The sequence below is a fragment of the Gorilla gorilla genome, chromosome 19 (genome assembly GCF_029281585.2).
Source record: "Gorilla gorilla gorilla isolate KB3781 chromosome 19, NHGRI_mGorGor1-v2.1_pri, whole genome shotgun sequence".
In the NCBI taxonomy this organism is placed as follows: Eukaryota; Metazoa; Chordata; class Mammalia; order Primates; family Hominidae; genus Gorilla; species Gorilla gorilla.
In genome coordinates, this window is record NC_073243.2 from 40,601,976 (window position 1) to 40,624,638 (window position 22,663).

Sequence of the window (22,663 nt, forward strand, 5' to 3'; positions counted from 1 at the left end):
ATATTAAAAAATTAGCCGGGCGTGGTGGTGGGTGCCTGTAATCCCAGCTACTTGGGAGTGTGAGGCAGGAGAATTGCTTGAACCCAGGAGACGGAGGTTGCAGTGAGCCGACACGGTGCCACTGCACTCCAGCCTGGGTGACAGATTGAGACTCTGTCTCAAAAAAAAAAAAAGAAACATAAAAGGAATGACAACTCTGAAGCAAAACCTAAATTTGTTGCAAAATTTGCTGACAAATATAACTACCACCTCCAGCTTCGGTGTATATATGTATACACACACACACACACACACACACACACACACACACACATATATATATTTTTTTTTTGAGACAGGGTCTTGCTCTATCACCTAGGCTGGAGTGCAGTGGCATGATCATAGCTTATTGCAAGCTTGAACTTCTGGACTCAAGTGATCCTACCAGCCTCCTGAGTAGCTAGGGACTATAGGTGCACACCATCATACTTGGCTAATTTTTTATTTTTTTAGTAGAGATGATGTCTTGCTATATTGCCCAGCCTGGTGCTGAACTCCTGCTCTCAGGCGATCCTCCCGCCTCGGCCACCCAAAGTGCTAAGATTACAGGTGTGAGTCACTGTGCCTGGCCAACAATGAAGCTTTTGCATGCAACTCTTTATGTCAATTCCATAGAGTTGTATATTTCTTCAATCTTTAGCGTTCAGTGTTTACTAAGTTAAGGAATGATGGTGCCTAAGTCATTTAGCTAAATGATGTATTTAAGAAAGATGGCTGCACCATTTTCCATGAACTATTAGGATAGGCTGGTGAGAAACAGGGAAATACTTCCAATGACTACGGATTAGCAGATTTCCTTCCTGCTGAGCTGCCAGATCTGTAAGTTGCAATGTAAGACCAGCCTAACCAAAAACAAAATAAAATAACCCTACAAATTATTTTGGAGTGGCAACATTATATTAGGGATTTCTTTTTTTTTTTTTTTTTTTTTCTGAGATGGAGTTTTGCTCTTGTTCCCCATGGAGTTTCACTCTTGTTCCCCAGGCTGGAGTACGATGGCGTGATCTCGGCTCACATTGCAATCTCTGCCTCCCGGGTTCAGGTAATTCTCCTGCTTCAGCCTCTCAAGTAGCTGGGATTACAGGCATATGCCACCATGCCAGCTAATTTTTGCATTTTTAGTAGAGACGGGGTTTCACCATGTTGGTCAGGCTGGTCTCGAACTCCTGACCTCAGGTGATCTGCCCTTCTCGGCCTCCCAAAGTGCTGGGATTACAGGCGTGAGCCACCAGGCCCGGCCTATATTAGGGATTAAGAACTCAGATTTTGGAGTCAAAATTCCTGTATTTGAGTCACAGATATACATTTCCTTAGCTGGATATTACGAATTACTTTATCTCTTTATGTCTCAGTTTTCCCAGCTACAAAATAGCATTAATAATAGTACTTTATTTCGGCCAGGCACGGTGGCTCATGCCTGTAATCCCAGCACTTTGGGAGGCCGAGGCGGGAAGATCATGAAGTCAGGAGATCGAGACCATCCTGGCTAACATGGTGAAACGCCGTCTCTACTAAAAATACAAAAAATTAGCTGGGCATGGTGGCAGGCGCCTGTAGTCCCAGCTACTTGGGAGGCTGAGGCAGGAGAATGGTGAACCTGGGAGGAGGAGCTTGCAGTGAGCCGAGATCGTGCCACTGCACTCCAGCCTGGGTGACAGAGCGAGACTCTGTCTCAAAAAAAAAAAAAAATAATAATAATAATAATAATAGTACTTTACTTCATAGAGTGGGTATGAAGACTGAGTTCATATTTGTGAAGTGCTTAGGATACTTCCTAGTGTGTGGTAAAGGCTCAGTAATTACAAACAGCACTCTGCTTTCTTAATGAGAAAGAGTGCTATTCCTCACAATTTACCATGGATACAGGCTACACCCTTAGAACCACAGGCACTTTAACTCTTAAATAAATTATTGGCCAAGTAGCTTTTCCAACTTATGTAAAAACAAGTATATTAAAGTGCCATCCTTACCTAGTTTGGAAGGATCATACTCAGCTGAAATTTGGATCAATAATTTCTCCATATGGTGGAAGTTCGGAAATTCTTCAGGAATGACTGAAAAAACATTTATATTGCCCTCCAGATCCACAGACAGTTCTTTCAGGCACAGGAACTTATCCAGATTAGGAAAGATTTGGTCTGGAAAGCAGCACAGTTTCTCATTATTAATCTAAAGAGTTCTGAATGGACATTTTAAAACTGTCATTTTGATTCATCCAGCTATTTTCACATGCAAACCTTCCACATACCATAAAACATTCTTTTTTAAAAAAAAAAAAGAATACATATATGAAGATATTGCTGTTTGCAGCTTATGCACTGTATGGGAAGCCCTGTGCTACTCTTCAGACTCACAAAAAGAAATATAGCATCTCGGCCAGGCGCGGTGGCTCACGCCTGTAATCCCAGCACTTTGGGAGGCTGAGGCGGGCGGATCACGAGGTCAGGAGTTTGAGACCAGTCTGGCCAAGATAGTGAAACCCCGTCTCTACTAAAAATACAAAAAAAATCAGCTGGGTGTGGTGGTGTGCATCTGTAATCCCAGCTACTCAGGAGGCTGAGGCAGGAGAATCACATAAACCTGGGAGACGGAGGTTGCAGTGAGCCAAGATCGCGCCATTGCACTCCAGCCCAGGCTACAGTGTGAGACTCCGTCTCAAAAAAAAGAAAAGAAAAAGAAATATAGCATCTCTTCAACAAACGGTTGGGGACAACTGGATTTGCACATGCGAAAGAATGAAGTTGGATTCCTATCCCTCACCATGTAAAAAAAAATCAACTCAAAATGGATCAACAACCTAAATATAAAAGCTGAAATCACACAACTCTTAGAAAAAAACATAGGAGTTAATCTTCATGACCTTGGATTTGGCAATGGATTCTTAGATAGGACACCAAAAGGACCAGCAATAAAAGAAAAAACAGATAAATTGGACTTCGTCAAAATTTAAAACTTTCGTGCACAAAGGACATTATAAATAAAGTAAAATGACAACCTATGGAATGGGAAAAACATTTTCAAACTGTGTATCTGATAACAGGTTGAAATCCAGAATATACAAATAACTCTTACAATGCAACAAAAACAACAACAATTTTTAAGTGAGCAAACAGATATTTTTTCAAAAAGTGAAAAGATACTTAACATCATTTTCATGATTTGCATTAGAGAAATGCAAATCAAAACCACAATGAGATACCACTTCACAACTACTAGAATGGCTTTATGATAATCATCACAAAACAAAATGGGCTGGGTGAGGTGGCTCATGCCTGTAATCCCAGCACTTTGGAAGGCCAAGGTGGGTGGATCATTTGAGCCCAGGAGTTCAAGACCAGACTAGGGGCCAGGCATGGTGGCTCATGCCTGTAATCCCAGCACTTTGGGAGGCCGAGGCGGGTGGATCACCTGAGGTCGGGAGTTCAAGACCAGCCTGGCCAACATGGTGAAACCCCATCTCTACTAAAAATACAAAAATTAGCTGGGCGTGGTGGCGGGAGCTTGTAATCCCAGCTACTTGGGAGGCTGAGGCAGGAGAATGGCGTGAACCCAGGAGGCAGAGCTTGCAGTGAGCCGAGATTGCGCCACTGCACTCCAGCCTGGGGGACAGAGCGAGGCTCCATCTCAAAAAAAAAAGAAAGAAAAAGAAAAAAGACCAGACTAGGCAACAAAGCAAGAATCTGTCTCTACAAAAAAATAAAAAGTTATCCAGGCACGGTGGTGCATGCTGGTAGTCTCAGCTACTCAGGAGGCTGAGGCAGGAGGATCACCTGAGCTCAAGAGGTTGAGGCTGCAGTGAGCCATGATTGCACCACAGCATTCCAGCTTGGGCAATAGAGCGAGACACTGTCTGAAAAACAACAATGAAAACAAAAACAGGTCGGGCACTGTGGCTCATGCCTGTAATCCTAGCACTTCGGGAGGCCAAGGTGGCTGGACTGCCTGAGCTCAGGAGTTCGAGACCGGCTTGGGCAACATGGCAAAACCCCATCTCTACTAAAAATACAAAAGTTAGCCAGGTATGGTGGTGCACACCTGTAGTCCCAGCTACTCAGGAGGCTGAGACAGGAGAATTGCTTGAACCTGAGAGGTGGAGGTTGCAGTGAGCCAAGATCTCGCCACTGCACTCCAGCCTGGGTGACAGAATTAGACTCTGTCTCCACAAAAACAAAAACAAAAATTAACAAGTGCTGAAGAGGATGTGGAGTAATTGGAACCTTTGTACATGGATAGTGGGAATGTAAGATGGTGCAGCTACTGTGCAAGTTCCTCAAAAAGTTAAACATAGAACTACCATATGAATCAGCAATTCTGCTTCTAGGTATATACCCAAAATGATTAAAAGCAAGAACTTAAACCGATACTTATAATGCCAGTGTTCATTGCAGCATTATTTATGATAGCCAGAAGGTAGAAACAACCCAAGTGTCTCTCAGCAGCAGAATGGATAAACAAAATGTACTATATACATACCATGGAATATTAGCTATAAAAAGGATGAAGTTCCTTTTCAAAGTTGATACATAATAATTGTACATATTTATGGAGTACATGTGAAGGAATGAAATTCCAATATAGGCTACAACATGATGTACCTTGAACAGTATGCAAAGTGAAATAAGCCAGACAAGTGATGATGCTTATAAACAATATCTAGAAGAGGCAAATTCATAGAGACAGAAAATAGAAGAGAAGTTATCAGGGGCTGGTGGGAGGGAAGATTTTTTTTTTTTTTTTTTTTTTTTTTGTTTGAGATGGAGTCTCACTCGGTAGCCCAAGCTGGAGTGCAGTGGCATGATCTGGGCTCACTGCAACCTCTGCCTCCCAGGCTTAAGTGATTCTCATGCCTCAGCCTCCCGAATAGCTGGGACTACAGATGCATGCCACCACACCCAGCTAATTTTTTGTATTTTAGTAGAGACGTGGTTTCACCATGTTGCCCAGGGTGGTCTCAAACTCCTGAGCTCTGGCGATCCACCCTTTTCAGCCTCCCAAAGTGCTGGGATTACAGGCGTGAGCCACCGCGCCCGGCCCAATTTATTGTTTAATTGGGATGATGAAAAGGTTCTGTAGATGGATAGTGGTGATGGTTGTACAACATAGTGAATGCTTAATGCCACTGAGTTGTACACTTAAAATGATTAAAATGTAAGTTTTGTTACATGTATTTTACCATAATAAAAAAGTACTTGAAAAAAGATGAAAAATTTTCTAAATTTGGTAAATGTCAACCCACACATCCCAAAAAAGTTCAGTGCACCTCAAGCAAGATACATACAAAGCAAAGCACACCTAGGCATATAACAGTCAAACTGCTTAAGACCAAAGCAATACTAGCAACAGTTAGAAAATGAAAAAATATTTTTAATGACATTTACAATACTTTCAAAAGATGAGTATCTAGGAATAAATTTAATGAAAGATGGGTTAAGTCTACACTGAAAACTCAAATAGTGCTTACAGGAGTTAAGACACAAATAGATGAAGATATTATTTCCCATTAATTTATTTATTTCCCAGGGACTACAGGCCTTTCTTCCTTTAGGCAGCTAGGGTGAAGGTAATTTCTAAGCATCATCTTACATATAGCTAATTCTTTTACTAATAACAGATAATTCATGTCTTTATTAAGAACCTTCAATAATTTAATATAAATATTTTATTCATTTTATCTGAGTTATTTGAAAACCATTCTATTATTCAAGGACTTTTCACTAATTCATGCTACTGTCAAAAAAATATTAGTGAAGGTTTATTTTATATCTGTTCTATCAATGAGCATGCCTGCTTTCATGGCCTCAGAAGTTTTCAACCACTTAAAGTAAGAAAAAGAAATTATACATCAGAATAGTCATCCAAAATATATACAGGTATACCTTGTGACTGGATTGTCCCTGAGACTTCAAGAGATTCCAGGGAAGGCAGGGTGAGAAGCAGTTCCTGTTCGGCTGCGCTGAGTTCCAACTTGCTTATGGAGCACTTGGTGACAGAGGCCTTAGACAGCTCAAGAGCTGGGCGGATGCTTTCTATAAAGCCTCTGCTGTGGTTTAAATGGAGTTCGATGCGCTGTGAAGCTGAGAAAACTGTCATTAGAATCTCAAGCATATCCTGGCCTACAACATCAATATCATTCACATTGACTTCTAGACAGGGAATCTTGTACTGCTTTGGAGAAAGTTTCCAATAGCCAGTACTAAGGTCTGGTGATGCCCTGCGCTGCATATCCATATAGCTCTTTACATTATCCTCTTTTTCAGCTAAATTTCGCTCCCATTCATTCATAGGTTCAAAGGCAGAAGCATAGTCCTGATCTATAGTTGGCACCTGTGATTTGTCAAAACATGTTTCCAGAATTGAAACATGTGCTCTGGGTGATGTCTTATTTCCTCGTATTGAGAAATGGATGCTCCTCAACAATGACAAGCTTTCTGGGTGGTCGAAAAAGTACTGTAAGTTAAGTGCACCCAAAGTCAGTGTTCTCCCTTGAAGGAACTGCAAAACAAATGGAGAACACGCAGCAACAATGTTGCTTTGATAAGCAATTTTCAGGGCAAGAACCAGTAAATGTTCTGAAACCATTGAAAAGTAAGCTTGTGGACAAATTTGCCGCAATCCCCTAAGTAACTGCATCTGCAGTGAAATTTCTGGCTGGTGCTTTAAGTAGTCATCATTTTCAGATATATTCTCCAATGACTCTTTGTTATCCACTAAATGGAGCAAATGAGACACAATTTTGGGCCCTGCTTTTGTTGAAGGGAGGCTGGAGACATAGTTCAAAAAATTGTTGTAGGCGCTTACAGTCATCATGGGTGAGTTGATTTGTTTCAAATGATACAGTCCCAAATCTTGATGTTCCTGCCTATCTGAATCCAGGAGTTCAATCAGCCTCATCCCCGCAAGAAATTCTTGGAAGGCAGGACTTAAAAACCGGTAGAATGGTCTTAGTCTCTGGGCTGTAAATTTGCTCATCAAGCACATGGTTAGATCTTCATCTTCATCAACCCCTGCTTCTGCGAGATCATCATCATTAAACTTAAAGCAACATGAAAAAAACCCTTTCAAGGCCAGCTCACCACAGGAGGACACAGTTGCTTTGAGAATTTCAGCTGTCGCTTTGTTCCTTAAGGAAAGGCGTTCCATATAGGACTTGAAAACAGCCACATCATCAAAGGATGGGTCAAAAGGATACTGAAACCAATGAGCACAGATCGCCGCCACAAAGAGAGGAGTTTTCTGTATCTTCTGCAAACTTTGGTTCTTTCCAAAGTAAACCATAAACTTTTGCAGACGAGTCATATTATGTGAAAAGAGCTTCCGTAATATACAGACAGTATTATAAAAGGGAAATGCTTTGATCTCTAGAATCGTCTCTAGGTATCGGCGGATGTCCCTGGCCCTGTCTGTACGGACAGCAATCAATAGGCAGGTCCGGGACAAGTGGTTTTTTTGAATCAGTTTTCCTATGACTTGAGGGATTGAACATATTTCTTTGTAGTCATCTAAAAGGAATAAGACCTGATTCTTTAACTGCTGGATGATGTTCCTCATGCACATTTCAGTAACAGATCCTTCTTTCTCTAGGAGCTGGTCACAGATGATACTGGCCAGCCCCTCGTCTGGTCTGGTGGAACTAAGGGAGAGGTAGAAAACCAGCTGGAACCTGTTTAACAGGGGACAGCATCCAGATGCCCACAGAAAAGCTATTTTCTTCAGGAGGACCGTCTTTCCACTTCCAGCTTCACCCTCCACACACATGACAGAGTTCAAGTTGGCAAAGACCTCAGGCAGCACCAGAGGTTCTTGCACAGGTTTGCTGATGTGTTTTGAAGCAATAGACAGATCACAGCCCAGCAAGTGGTCCGTGGCCAGATCGGAAGAGATATCAAGCAAAGACATGTGGCGGAAACTGGTGCTGGTATAAGCTGCTCTCAGCTGCTCATTCAGATTCTTTGCCTCTTGAAACCACCGGGCTTCACCCTGTGCCATTTCTGTGGAGAGAAAGAAAGGGGGGCACAACAGGGATTCATAGTCACATCTCCCTCAGTCTGAACACCATGCCCTTTTCATTCCATGATTCTGCCTGTCTACTACGAATGTGTTAGGATTTTCCACAGCCATCCATGATTCCCACATTGCGATCATCTCATAGGTTTTGGCACAAAATCAGAATGTGGGAAGCATGTGTCCAAAGTGCCACACTTGAAGCAGGGACCTAGACATAATGTGTGCTTATCATAAGCACCATGCATCTCAGGAAAGAGGCCAGGCAAAGTGACTCATGCCTGTAATCCCAGCACTGTGGGAGACCGAGGCAGGCGAATTGCTTGAGCCTAGGAGTTCAAGACCAGCCTGGCCAACATGGCAAAACCCTGTCTCTACAAAAAATACAAAAATTAGCCAGATGTGGTGGCACATGCTTGTGGTCCCAGCTACTGGGGAGGCTGAGATGGGAGGATCACTTGAGCCTGGGAGGTCGACACTGCAGTGAGCCATGATCTTGTCATTGCATTCCAGCCTGGGTGACAAAGTAAGACCCGGTCTCAAATAAAATAAAATAAAATAAAATAAAATGAATAAAAATAAAAATCTCAGGAAAGAAGTTTACTGATTGGTGCTTCTAAGGACTGGTTTGTTTGTACCTGAGACACGTTGCCTACTATCAGTTTGGTCCTGCCTGCACTCTGGAGAAGCCACAAGAATCTTGACTTTTGCTCATACATGACACTGTTGCAATGCTGCTCCTCTTTGGAAGCTCTTTGGACAATTATAAATACTCTTTTTTTTGCAACTGCCCTGTATACAAATATATTTACAAATACATATAATCCCACGTGCTACTTCAAAGTTCTTACCTGGCACTATATGATCAACTGCTATTGAATCTTCAAGATTGCTTTCACTTGTGGTTTCCTTTGAAAAATAAAATCTTTTCTTAAATCAAAATTTGTATAGGAGGGTGGTGCATCATGTTGTAATCATTGGAGACTAAACATCTTCTAAACACAGCCCACCCTCAAATATTTATGCTGATTGAAGGGAGGGGTGCTCCAAATATAAAGCAATTAATAATCTGCAAACATCTGCAGGAATGTGTGTTCCTCAGTGGTTCATATATGATACAATCCATAGGTGAATACTATCCAGGTAATGAGAATCATAGTGTCTTGAGCAAGAAGGATCCTCCAAAAGTCATTAGGTGCAGCCTCTGTCCTTGGTTAACTACATTTTTAATATTACACATCCGGTACTTAGAAAGGTTATGTTTCTTCCTTAAAAAATAAGCTATTTCTATATCCCCAAACTTTTTTCTTTAGTGCCATTTTTCAATTCACATAGAAAATGAATCAAGTGAATAGCAAGTTGGTTTTTGTGTGTGTTGGGCGGGGGGGGGGGGGGGGGGATGACAAACATAACATACCTAACACACAGCCTCAAAATAAGGTGGTATGTGTGTGCATTAAATTAGTAGTGGCTTATATCCCAGAGAACTATGTAGGATTTCTCAGCTTAAAGTGGTCAGCCTATTACCTGGGTTTATGATTTTGTTGGGCACTTGCTTTTGTTAAAGTAACATCTTCTCAACCCCTAAAAAGGCCAAGTAGCAAATCCAGCCTTATTGCCCTCCAAATGAAGATCCAGAGAGGATCCATTTAGCCTGGATGCTAATCAACAAAGTCTAAGAGAGTCTGGGCCTTGAAGTAGAAGAGATTGACTATACATTTCATGAAGCTAGGTATTGTGCCTGACTGGTTTATTGTGATTTCCCCAATCTGTACCTAGAACATAATAGATGTTTAGTAGATTTTTGTAGAATTTATTAACTTATTTATGATGAGACATTCCTGTTCAAAACAGTTTTCAATTACATGACCATGTGCTGCTAAAACAGACAAGATGATGGTGTTCATTACCAGTAATTCACAAAGTTCACCACGGCTCTGAAGGTCTGGAATCACTTCCGCAGAGGACTTCATATTTTGGAGAAATGGACAACTAAGTGTAAAAGTTAAAAGTTATAAAAATAGTTGTATGCATTTAAGTATTTGTGTTAGGTATTTTTGTTGTTGTTGTTGTTTGTTTTGTTTTGTTTTTTCAGAGACAGGGTCTCACTATGTTGCGCAGGCTGTTCTGGTTTCAAACTTCTGGCCTTGAGCAATTCTCCTCCCTAGGCATCCCAAAGTGCTGGGATGATAGGTGTGAGCTGCCAGGCCTGGCCTTGTATTAGGTTTTTAAAAACACTATTAGAGTTTTAGTGACAAGAATTAAGTATAAAACTATCATTTCCAGTGATTCTCTCTGTCAGTGTCATCAGGTAAGGCACTTAGGTTGTGGCTCTCTGCAAGAGAAACGTAAATGGTTTATAAAGTAATGGTAAAGGATATCAAGGGAATTTGGTGGAATGAGTGCGTATTTGGCACTCCATGCAACCAACAAAAATGAACTTAAAGAATCAAAAATAGGAAAAAAAAAACCCTCTATTTATGAATTCTGGAACAAAAAACAACATAGTGGAAAAACTGGTGAAATCCAAATAAACTCTGGATTTTAGTAAATAGTAATGTACAGTATATGAATTGGTACACTGATGATTTTGACAAATATATCATGCTAGTGTAAGATGTTAGCATTAGGGTAAATTGGGTATGGCAATATATAGGAACTCTTTGTATTACTTTGCACTTTTTCTGCAAATCTAAATAATTTCAGATAAAAATTTATTAAAAAAAGAAAAAAAACAGTGAGTGCGGTGGTTCACACCCAAAATCCGAGCACTTTGGGAGGCCGAGGCGGGCAGATCACTTGAGGCCAGAAGTTTGAGACCAGGATGACATTAGATCCAGGAGATACAACAGAGGAGATAATCTCCAGGATGCCTATGAAGAAAGATCCCTGGATCCCAGGATGATTATAGGACAAGTTGTTCATAATCCAGCAGGCCAGAAGACTTCCAGGGAAACTCATTCAAGAAGGTGAAAATGATGGATGACTCCTCCAAGATGAAAATGGACCAGCCGCAGTGGCTCACGCCTGTAATACCAGCACTTTGGGAGGCTGAGGCAGGCGGATCACCTGAGGTCAGGAGTTTGAAACTAGCCTGGCCAACGTGGCAAAACTCCATCTCTATTAAAAATACAAAAATTAGCCAGGCATAGTTGTGCATGCCTGTAGTCCCAGCTACTTGGGATGCTGAGGCAGGAAGAATTGCTTGAACTTGGGAGGCAGAGTCTGCAGTGAGCCGAGATCATGCCACTGCACTCCAGCCTGGGTGACAGAGCCAGACTCCGTCTCAAAAAAAAAAAGAAAAAGAAAAAAAAAAAATGATGACTCTTTCAAGAAATGAAAATGATGAGATACCTGGTAGGTCTGAATGACTTCAGTGGAGATTTCAACATTTGGGATAATTTGAAGATGAGCTGGTGTTCGTCTTCATTTATTTCATTTAAATAAATAAATAAAATTATTAATACATGAATTTTATCTCAAGAAACAAAAATAAGCAATGTACATAAAAATTAAGCAGATGGCTGGCCGGGCGCGGTGGCTCACGCCTGTAATCAGAGCACTTTGGGAGGCCGAGGTGGGTGGATCACGAGGTCAGGAGATGGAGACCATCCTGGCTAACACGGTGAAACCCCGTCTCTACTAAAAAAATAAATAAATAATAAATTAGCCGGGCGTGATGGCGGGTGCCTGTAGTCCCAGCTACTCGGGAGGCTGAGGCAGGAGAATGGTGTGAACCCAGGAGGCGGAGGTTGCAGTGAGTGAGATCATGCCATTGCACTCCAGCCTGGGCAACAAAGTGAGACTCCATCTCAAAAAAAAAAAAAAAAAAAAAAATTAAGCAGATGGCTATAATTTTTTTAAAAACAGAAAAGTGTTGATGAGAAATGGGAAACCTCATACATTGTTGGTCAAACTGTATGCTTCCATTTAGAGGAAATAGTCAGAACAAATAAATCCATAGACACCAATTAGGTTGGTGTATCCCAGGGGCTGGGCATGGAGTGGGGTGGAGAGAGAAGGAGGGCCTGCTTAATGGATACAGAGTTTCCTTTGGGGGCGATGAAAGTGTTTTGGAACTAGATAGAGGGGGTGGTTGCACAACGTTGTTGGTGGGAATTTAAAATGGTGCAAGCACTGTGGAAAAAACAGTTTAGCATTTCCTCAAAAAGTTAAAACAGGCCAGGCACTGTGGCTCACGCTTGTAATTCCAGCACTTTGGGAGGCCAGGCCAGGTGGATCACTTGAGGTCAGGAGTTTGAGACCAGCCTAGCCAACATGGTGAAACCCTAAAAATACAAAAAATTAGCCGGGCGTGGTGGCAGACACCTGTAATCCCAGCTACTCAGGAGACTGAGGCAGGAAAATCGCTTGAACCTGGGAGGCGGAGGTTGCAGTGAGCTGAGATCGCACCGCTGCACTCCAGCCTGAGTGACAGAGTGAGACTCTGTGTGAAAAAAAAAAAAAAGTAAAAACATAGAATTACTATATAGCTAGCAATATCGTTGTTAGGTATATGCCCCAGAGACTTGAATACAGTTACATGCTTCATCAGGTACCTGTACCCAAATGTTCCTATCGGTATTACTCATGGTAGCCGAAAGGTAGAAACAACCCAAATATCTACAAATAGATGAATGGATAAATAAAATGCAGTGTATCCATATGGAATATTACTTGGTCTCAAAAGGAAGGAAGTACTTATGCAAGCTACAACATGGATAAACTTCAAAACAATATGCCAAGTGAAAGAATCCAAATGCAAAAGGTCAAACTGTATGCTTCCATTTAGAGGAAATAGTCAGAACAAATAAATCCATAGACACCAATTAGGTTGGTGTATCCCAGGGGCTGGGCATGGAGTGGGGTGGAGAGAGGAGGGGGGCCTGCTTGATGGATACAGAGTTTTCTTTGGGGGCGATGAAAGTGTTTTGGAACTAGATAGAGGGGGTGGTTGCACAACATTGTGAATGTACTATAATAAATGCCACAGAATTGTGTACTCTAAAATGGTTTAATTGCTGTGCATGGTGGCTCACGCCTATAATCCCAGCACTTTGGGAAGCCAGGATGGGAAGACTGCTTGAGCCTAGAAGTCTGAGACCAGCCTGGGCAACATAGAGAGACCCTGTCTCTTGAAAAAAAAAAAAAATTAGCTGGGTGTGGAGACATGTGCCTGTAGTCCCAGCTACTTGGGAGGCTGAGCAAGGAAGATTGCTTGAGCCAGAGAGGTCAAGGCTGCAGTGAGCCATGATTGCACCACTGCACTCCAACCTGGGCAAGAGAGAGAACCTGTCACAAAAAATAATAAATAAATAAATAAAATGGTTACTACGCCAATTTTACCCCAGGAAAAAAAAAATAAGCTAACATACCAACAGGACAGTTATCACTTCCTAAAAAAATAAAAGGATATACAGGAAGGGAAAATAAATAAAAATTTACCACAAGCTTCAGCTCCACATAGCATTTGTATAGTCATGATAATGTAAACATGTAATGTGAATATATGAATCTAGCCAAAACTATGCCATAACTATAAAGAGGCGAAGGCTAGTACAGGAAGGGGGTCATGGAGCAAAGAGATGAAGGACATGAAGACTCATCTTTCATAGCCTGAATCAGAGGAGTGGATAAAGACTCAATCTAAAGATAAAATAAGGCAGGAAATGAGGAAAAAGAAAAAACTGTTGAAGTGCATCCAAAGTTGTAGATGGTTAACATTCATTCCACTCACTTGGGAAAACATCTGGTGTGATCGTCTAATGGGTCATCACCTTCCTGCCATTTCTCTAAACACCCTCCACAGGAAAAGCACTGGACGATGTCCTTTATACCTAAAAGTAAGGAAACTTGATCAGTGCCACTGGTGTGGGCATCTGTCCATTAACATGCAGATAATAACCACCAGACCTGTAATAGTGAAAGCCTATTCAGTCTCCAATTGGGTTTTGTGACAGTCAGAAGTTGGTTACCAGTGAGGCGATTTTCTATATAAGACTCTGTCCACCAATGGGGTAACTGGCAAGTAGTCATTGAATGCTCCTACACACCATGCACTTCGATGCGCACCATCCCTCTGCCCCATTCTCCTTTGATCAACAAACAGATTGGCAACCAGAATCTGGAATTGAAGCTCCATGAGGGGGCTGGGCGCAGTGGCTCATGCCTGTAATCCCAGCACTTTGGGAGGCCAAGGCCAGCGGATCTCCTGAGGTCAGGAGTCTGAGACCAGCCTGGCCAACACGGTGAAACCCTGTCTCTACTAAAAATACAAAAATTAGCTGGGCGTGGTGGCACATGCCTGTAATGCCAGCTACTCGGGAGGCTGAGGCACAAGAATCGCTTGAACCCAGGAGACGGAAGTTGCAGTGAACCAAGATAGCGCCATTGCACTCCAGCCTGGGCGACAAGAGTGAAACTCTGTCTCAAAAAATAAAAATAAAAATAAAAATAAGCTCTATGAGAGTAGAGGTTTTTGCTCACTAATGAATGACATGAACCTAGAAAAGTGCTCAATTAGAATTGGTCTCAAAAGGTCTCAATTAGAAAACCTAATTGAGTGACACTCATGTGGCACTCAATTAGTATTCGTTTAATGAATGAATCAGAAAGAATATATTTAGAGCTCAAGGAAAAAAAAATACCAGCAAATCTAGCAGCCCTTATGTAAGTGAATGCATGAAGAATTAATTGCCTCTTACCACATTATTGCCAGGTTTATTACACCAGAAATAGGATTAAGTCTCTTTGTGAAATTATATTTCTTTGGAAAGAAATTGGTATTTAGCTCTGCAAAAGGATCAAACTAGAAACAGAGCATTTCTCACCTTCCTTCCACTCTGGGAAAGCTGGGGCAGAGGAAAGCTTCCCAGAAATATGAGATCCTAGAGCTTGCAAGATCTGAAAAGAGTCAGAGATGATTAAGATTTGTGTGGAGTGGTGGAAGATTGGAAAGGAAGAGGGGGAGCACACCGGTCAGAGGGGTCTTGCGGAAGGCTGACAAGAGGAAGACACAGTAGAGTAGGGAGAAATGGCAAACACTCTTTCCAAAGGCTTAAGATTGTGAGGCAGTCAGATTTTTTTTTTCCAATGGCACATGTCTGTTAGGTAGAGTGACAACTATATTCTGCTACTCTGTGTTGCTCTATGGTATTTGTGACAGCTACTTGATCTCTCAGTTAAAGATCTGCATTAACCTCCACTGTAACTTATGCATGTGTTCGGTTTGAGCAAGACCAGCAAGGTACCTAGGAACCTTTCCCTGATCATCTTGTATTTCAGGCAGAGATTTAGCTGACAGGAACCAGCCCATCATTTATAGATTGCAGAGGTGCTTCCTAATGACCAGCAGCTAAAGAGAAAATGCCACAATCTGGTGGAAGGCTCTACATGTTTAGGAATCATGAAAATTAATTTCCTGATTTTCTCCTGCAGGCAGAATGTGGCAAAGATTGCTATCCATGTTCCTATTATCTCAAATCCTTCCATACTAATAGAAATCCCAATATTTAGCTGGGCATATTGTCACCCAGGAAAAAGATTAGGTTTCCCAGCTCCTCTTACAGCTAGGTATGGTCATCTGACTAAATTATTATTATTATTATTATTTTTTTTTTTTGAGACAGAGTTTCACTCTTGTTGCCCAGGCTGGAGTGCAATAGCATGATCTTGACTCCCCGCAACCTCCACATCCCAGGTTCAAGCGATTCTCCTGCCTCAGCCTCCCAAGTAGCTGGGATTACAGGCACCCGCCACCATGCCTGGCTAATTCTTTGTATTTTTAGTAGAGACAGAGTTTCACCATATTGGCCAGGCTGGTCTCAAACTCCTGACCTCAGGTGATTCACCCACCTCGGCCTCCCAAAGTGCTGGGATTACAGGCGTGAGCCACCATGCCCGGCCCATCCAACTAAGTTCTGATTAAAGAAATATAAACAGAAGTGTCCTGTGACAGTTTCTAGGAGCACTTTGTCAGGGGACAAGAGGTGAGGAGAGTAATGTGTAGAAAGAAAAGACATGATAATTATCACAAAGAGAATACTTGTATTCATTGTTAGTCCAGACCTTAAGGTTTCAAATTTGAAGGTTTACCACCTAAGGGAGGAATAAAAAACTGGGAGAGGATTTATGATGCAGGAAAGAAAAGAGATCTATGCCAGGTGCAGTGGCTCACACCTGTAATCCCAGCATTTTGGGAGGCCAAGGCAGGAGGATTACTTGAGCCCAGGAGGTTGAGGCTGCAGTGAGCCATGATCTCGCCACTGCCCTCCAGCCTGGATGACCATGCCTCAAAAAAAATAGAAAGAAAAGAAAACGAATCTATAAGAAATGCTGAAGAGAGGCCTGGCGTGATGGCTCACACCTGTAATCCCAGCATTTGGGAGGCCAAGGCGGGCAGATCACGAGATCAGGAGATCAAGAGCATTCTGACTAGCACGGTGAAACCCTGTCTCTACTAAAACTACAAAAAAGTAGCTGGGCGTGGTGGCAGGCGCCTGTGGTTCCAGCTACTCCAGAGGCTGAGGAAGGAGAATCTCTTGAACCCGGGAGGTGGAGGTTGCGGTGAGCCAAGATCTGCATTCCAGCCTGGGCAACTCTGTCTCCAAGGGGGAAAAAAAAAGAAAAAGAAACTATGAAGCTAGTGGACATTGCTGAGTGTAGCTAAACGTAAGCCCAGGAGCATAAAGTCTATGTGGGAATTAAAGGTCAAGCAAGCAAGTGGGCACAACCTACTGACTCACCTGTGTAGAAAAGACCTGCTTTGGCCAGTGCTGCAACTCCCGCAGCTGATTCCCGGGGCCAGTCCTTAAAAGAGTTCAGCCGTAGTTCTTCGTAAGCAAAGATGCTGTCATTGCAATAAGCTTGAATAAAAAGCACAAGGTGAGACCAGCAGGCTTTAGTCTTTTTTTTTTTTCTATATCTTTATTGCTGCTGCACAAATTAAAGAGACCAGTAGACTTTGATATTGCAAGTATCAGTGTTCAAGTTGTCCCTTCACAGTTACAGATGGAATGATGTCTAGAGTTTGCTTCAAAATAAACGGGGGGAAAAAAAAGACAAAAAGAGATAGGGACAAAAAAATCAAAAGAAGAAATAAACAAGCAAAGCCTTTGGAAAATGTTTGAGTTTTTACCTGATGCCATAGGTAATTCTCTCTGGACCCAGGAATTCACAAAATGTTCTCCCTGAGGGAAATTAAAACTCAAGTTGTTGATTGTCTGACTTTTTTCTTTTTCTTTTTTTTTTTTTTTTTTTGAGGCAGAGTCTCACTCTGTTGCCCAGGCTGAAGTGCAGTGGCAGGTTCTCGTCTTACTGCAACCTCCGCCTCCTGGATTCAAGTGATTCTCCTGCCTCAGCCTCCCGAGTAGTACAGGCATGTGCCACCACACCCGGCTAATTTTTTTTTTTTTTTGTATTTTTAGTAGAGATAGACACGATGTTGGAGGTCTTTTTTTTTTTTTTTTTTTTTTTTTTTTTTTGAGACAGAGTCTCGCTCTGTCGTCCAGGCTGGAGCGCAGTGGCGCGACCTTGGCTCACTACAAGCTCCGCCTCCCGGGTTCACGCCATTTTCCTGCCTCAGCCTCCCGAGTAGCTGGGACCACAGGCGCCTGCCACCATGCCCGGCTAATTTTTTTTTTTTTTTTTTTGTATTTTTAGTAGAGATGGGGTTTCACCATGTTAGCCAGGATGGTCTCTATCTCCTGACCTCATGATCCGTCCGTCTCGGCCTCCCAAAGTGCTGGGATTACAGACGTGAGCTACTGCACCCGGCCCATGTTGGAGGTCTTGAGGCTGGTCTCGAACACCTGATCTCAAGTGATCTGCCCAGCTCGGCCTCCCAAAGGGCTGGGATTACAGGCGTGAGCTACTGCGCCCAGCCTGATTGTTTGACTTATGAAGTGTATACCTATCTATGAACAAGAACTGAAGGAACTTTACCCCAGAATGAAGAGTTTCACTGGACGGAACGGCAGAGTCAGAGGAGAATTATTCCTTTAATTTTTATTTCTGTTGATGTTGCAATTGTTTTTATGCAGTGCAAGCAAACATACACACACACACACACACACACACACGCATGCAAGCTGTGAATGTTTATGCATACTCAGGAGGAAGCCTTCTCAGGGTCACTGTTTCCGGAAACTGACCTTGAAAAGAGACCTGCATTTAAATATCACAGATGTACTTTGACGAATGAGGAAGTAAGAGACATAGAATGGTAACTAAATTCATCAGGGTATTATATATTGAGCAACTGATTCTTCTGGGAAAGCTGCACCCAATTTCTTTTTGAGGAAACACCTCTTTTCCCCCACTGTCAGGCCATGTTCTCTATAGAGTTCTGGTCTCCTGAGTCATGTTAATCAATAAATTCTCATTTTTGTTTAAGCCAGTTTGGATTCGATTTCCCATCACTCTCCACTAGGAAATTTTTACTGATTCAGGAGAGTTAGCCAGCTAGGAAGAGCCAGCTCTGCGGCCCACTGTGGGTGACAGCGCCTAGATCAGGAGATCTTAGCAAGCCTGCAGATAGGGGCAGCAGAGGGAAGCTGGGGCAAGTGGCTTCATTCATAAAGGGGAAGACTATCAGGAAGGCAAGCAGAGCCCGTCAGAAGCCAGCCCTGGAAAAAGAAAAAGGCTCTAGGTCAGCAAGTGAATGTGATATTTTTCACTTTGAAGATGGGAGCCAGGGGAATGAAAGGAGAAAGGAAGAAAGAAATCAAGCCCATGACATAAAAAGAATGCCTATGCCCTTCTGAGTCAGACACTTACAGGTAACCCAAAAACTTGAGAAAAAAATTGCTGTTATACATTACCGTTATGTCAACAAATCCCTTGTAGCTTTGAATATACTGGGTAATTTCCTCTGAGGATTTCTTACTCTGAAGAAATTCACATCTGTAATTAATAAATATAATTAAAATTTACCCCAGTACTGTGATAGAGCTGTCCTATATCACAATGAACATTTATAAAAACGTATTGAATTGCTGAATTTTATTATACTTCAATAAAATTGCCCAAAAATTTACCACAAAACTTAGGAGAATTACCATTATTCTCATATAATTATTTGTTATTTCTATTAGTGACAACATGTGTCGTTATTTAAAATTAAATCTTCAGGTTAACTTTTTTCTTGAAATAAAACATACAATACAATCAAAGAGACTGATTTACAGTAAATATAGGATGGAGCTTTTGTTTTTTGGAATTAAGCAGTGGTGACTAAATCTAGTCCCTAGGATTATATGAAAGCTACTGGCAGTAAAGAGAACTATATTTAAAATAATAGGCCAGACGCAGTGGCTCACATCCAGGAGTTCAAGACTAGCCTGGGCAACATGGCAAAACCCCATCTCCACAAAAAATACAAAAATTAGCCGGGCATGGTGCCACACCTCTGTAGTCCCAGCTACTCAGGAGGCTGAAGGGGGAGGATCACCTGAGCCCGGGGAGGTAGAAGCTGCACTGAGCCATGATCAGGCTGCTACACTCCAGCCTGGGCAACAGACTGAGACCCAGTCTCAAAAGTAAATACAAAAAATCTTTTTAAGATAACAATATATTTATCTACTGAACAAAAAATTACCATGCATTAAAAAGTAATGGCTATTAGGCCAGGCGTGATGGCTCACACCTGGAATCCCAGCACTTTGGGAGGCCGAGGCAGGTGGATCACGAGGTCAGGAGTTCGAGACCAGCCTGGCCAAGATGGTGAAACCCTGTCTCTACTAAAAGTACAAAAATTAGCTGGGTGTGGTGGCAGGCGCCTGTAATCCCAGCTACTTGGGAGGCTGAGGCAGGAGAATCGCTTGAACCTGGGAGGTGGAGGTTGCAGTGAGCTGAAATCATGCCACTGCACTCTAGCCTGGGCAACAGAGCAAGACTCAATCTCAAAAAAACCAAAAACAAAAAAAGTAACGGATGTTAATGTATAATTTTTGATTTTTTAAAAAAAGAGCACATTGAATACCATTTAAAAACATATTCATTTCCCATAAAAAAGAAGCAGTTTTAAAATTAACTTTAAAAAATTCCTCCAATTCAGCTGGGCATGGGGGATCATGCCTGTAATCCCAGCACTTTTGGAGGCTGAGGCAGGTGGATCACTTGAGGCCTGGAGTTTGAGACCAGCCTGGTCAACATGGTGAAACCCCATCTCTACTGAAAATACAAAAATTAGCCAGGCATGGTGGCGGGCGCCTGTAATCCCAGCTGCTTGGGAGGCTGAGGCGGGAGGATCACTTGAACCTGGGAAGCAGAGTTTGCAGTGAGTCATGATTGTACCACTACACTCCAGCGTGGGCAACAGAGAGAGACTCTGTCTCAAAAAAAATAAAAATAAAAATAAAAATCTCTCCAATTCAAATTTAAGTAGCAAAGAATGGGCTGGGAACCCAAAGGCTGGAGCATTAGTACCCGCTCTTCCACCAGTGGGGATGTGACCAACCTTGCCATGTTCTCTTATAATCACAGGAGAACATGGATGCCATCAGATGATCTGCATATTTCCCCAGGGCCATGATTCTATGTGATAGGCAGCCAGGGTCCCCAGTTTTCAGGTGTATAAATGTTTCCAAGGATTGCCATAAGTCTGCACATAACCTACATGGCACACAATGCACGGGGTGGTTCCCTGTCCTCATGATTTATGTGGATTGAGGAGGAACTCAGTACCTTAAAAAATTACCATAAAATCATCTCATATTTATGGAGTGCCACATTTTAAAAAGTGTAAGGGTATACTCATTTTGTTGACAGTTTATAAAAAGAAGCAACAAATTGAAGTCCAAAAAGCTAAAGACAGAGTAACCCAACAAGAAACTTGGGGATTCTTGCTCTAATTCCAGCTCTTAGATTTTATTGACTGACCATGTGCTTATGACGACAAACAAATGAAAGGCAAAACAGTTGGTCATCTGTCATCCTCACATTATACATGGTAATTTTTACAAAGCATTTGATCCATATACTTTGTTTCTCATCCTTACAACCACCAGACAAGCTGTACATTATTATCTGCTGTGGAAGTCGCAGACACCAAGATGAAATCACTTTTATCAGACCCACACAAAATAGGGCTGGGAAGGCACGAAGGAGTGGGGTTCAGGCTTTCATGTCCAAGATAGGAACGGTTCCAAAGACTTTCTAAGAATCCCATAAGAAATCCCTTCACGCCTGTCACGCATCTCCTGCTTTGCATTGCTTGCATGTACGCACATATTTCTATGGCAAGGTTTATCACTGCACATTCTTTTGGACTGCAGCAATTCAGATAAGATAACATGAGATGAGATGCTGTCAAAAGAACACCTGCCCAGGAACAGCATCTCCACCAATGAACACACAAGAACTCTGGCTTTGAGCCTTCAGAACCAAGGAATTCTCTTCTGCCCTCTCTCCTCTCCCCTCTCCCCCGTCCCCTGTCTTCTCTCTCCTCTCCCCTTTCCCCTCTCTCCTCTCTCTCTAAAGAAACTGGAGCCTCGTTACATTGCCCAGGCTGGTCTCAAACTCCTGGCCTCCAAAGACCCTCCCGCCTCAGCCTCCCACATAGCTGTGATTACACGTATGAGCTACCATGCCCAGCTATGAACTCTGTTTCTAAGCAGCTTATGTGAACTTCTCCCTTTTGCCAAGAAAAATTCCCTTTACTCTTCCCTCACTGCACGTGCCTGTGGTTTACCGTAGTGCATTCCAAATCATAACCCTCTTTTCTTATTCCTGAATAAATTTGACATATTTGGGGATATCTTTCTCTAATTTTTTTGTTGTTGTTGACACTGCATTTTACCTATGAGATTCAGACAAGGTCAGTCACTTGTCTAGGGTCTGGTAGTCAGGTAGCAGCAGATTCAAGCCTGGCTCTATCTCCTAAGCCTCTGCACTACCCCCTGCCCTTGTTTGCTGGCCTGAACTCCTTCCTGCTCTAGGAGTGGTTGCTGGACTGCTGTCTCTCCTCCCTGTGCTTATTACCTTACCCTCTGACTATGTTAGAGAAGGCATTTGAAGGCCCCTCCAGACAGGATGTGCGGCTCTAGTAGGTGCTAGTCACATGATAATGTGATCATGTGTGAGTGGTGCCACTGGTATTGTCCAGTGTATAACCCAGCGACACTAAACACAGTGACCCTGAGGCTAAGTGAAGCCTGAGCTGAGGCCAGAGCTGAGACAGGTGCCCACGAGCAGCGGCTTGTGCTCCAGCCGGGGCTGCTGTTCCCTGTTACATATGCATATATGGTGCACTGTCAGCATGGACAAGGACTGCCTGGGTGGCTGTTTTGATTCGTCAGGGAGCCAGAGTGACTGTCAAATGATTTCACAATTCTAGCTTCATTCGTCCCTATAACCATCTCATCTGCTTGTCTTTCTCTCTCTCTTCTTCCTGCCTTTCTCCTCTCCTCCCTTGTTTACTTCCTCCCTCCTAATCTCCTCACTTTCTTTTCAACTATGAAAGTAATATATACTTGTTTCCAAAAATTTAAACAAGACAGCAATGAACAAAATAAATGTGAAAATCCATCACTACTTCACCCCCTGACAAATCCAGATCCAGAAGTATCTACAGTTTGGTTTACATATTTTCATAAGTTTTTCTATATATTTTCAAGCAACTCCA

The 22,663-nt window shown here is 42.4% G+C and overlaps 1 protein-coding gene across 2 annotated transcripts in view; it reads right to left on the reverse strand.

Annotated features, from left to right (window-relative positions):
• Positions 1-22,663, reverse strand: part of NAIP (NLR family apoptosis inhibitory protein) — a 49,331-nt gene that overhangs the window by 9,876 nt on the left and 16,792 nt on the right. For both annotated transcript variants that reach the window (XM_055367036.2, XM_031003317.3), the window contains 8 exons: positions 18,861-18,942; positions 17,177-17,228; positions 16,785-16,904; positions 13,778-13,877; positions 9,951-10,032; positions 8,892-8,949; positions 5,916-8,027; positions 2,010-2,177 (listed from right to left, as the gene is read on the reverse strand). In XM_055367036.2, the coding sequence (XP_055223011.2) occupies positions 2,010-2,177; positions 5,916-8,027; positions 8,892-8,949; positions 9,951-10,032; positions 13,778-13,877; positions 16,785-16,904; positions 17,177-17,228; positions 18,861-18,942 (2,774 nt within the window). The remainder of the gene's footprint in view (positions 1-2,009; positions 2,178-5,915; positions 8,028-8,891; positions 8,950-9,950; positions 10,033-13,777; positions 13,878-16,784; positions 16,905-17,176; positions 17,229-18,860; positions 18,943-22,663) is intronic.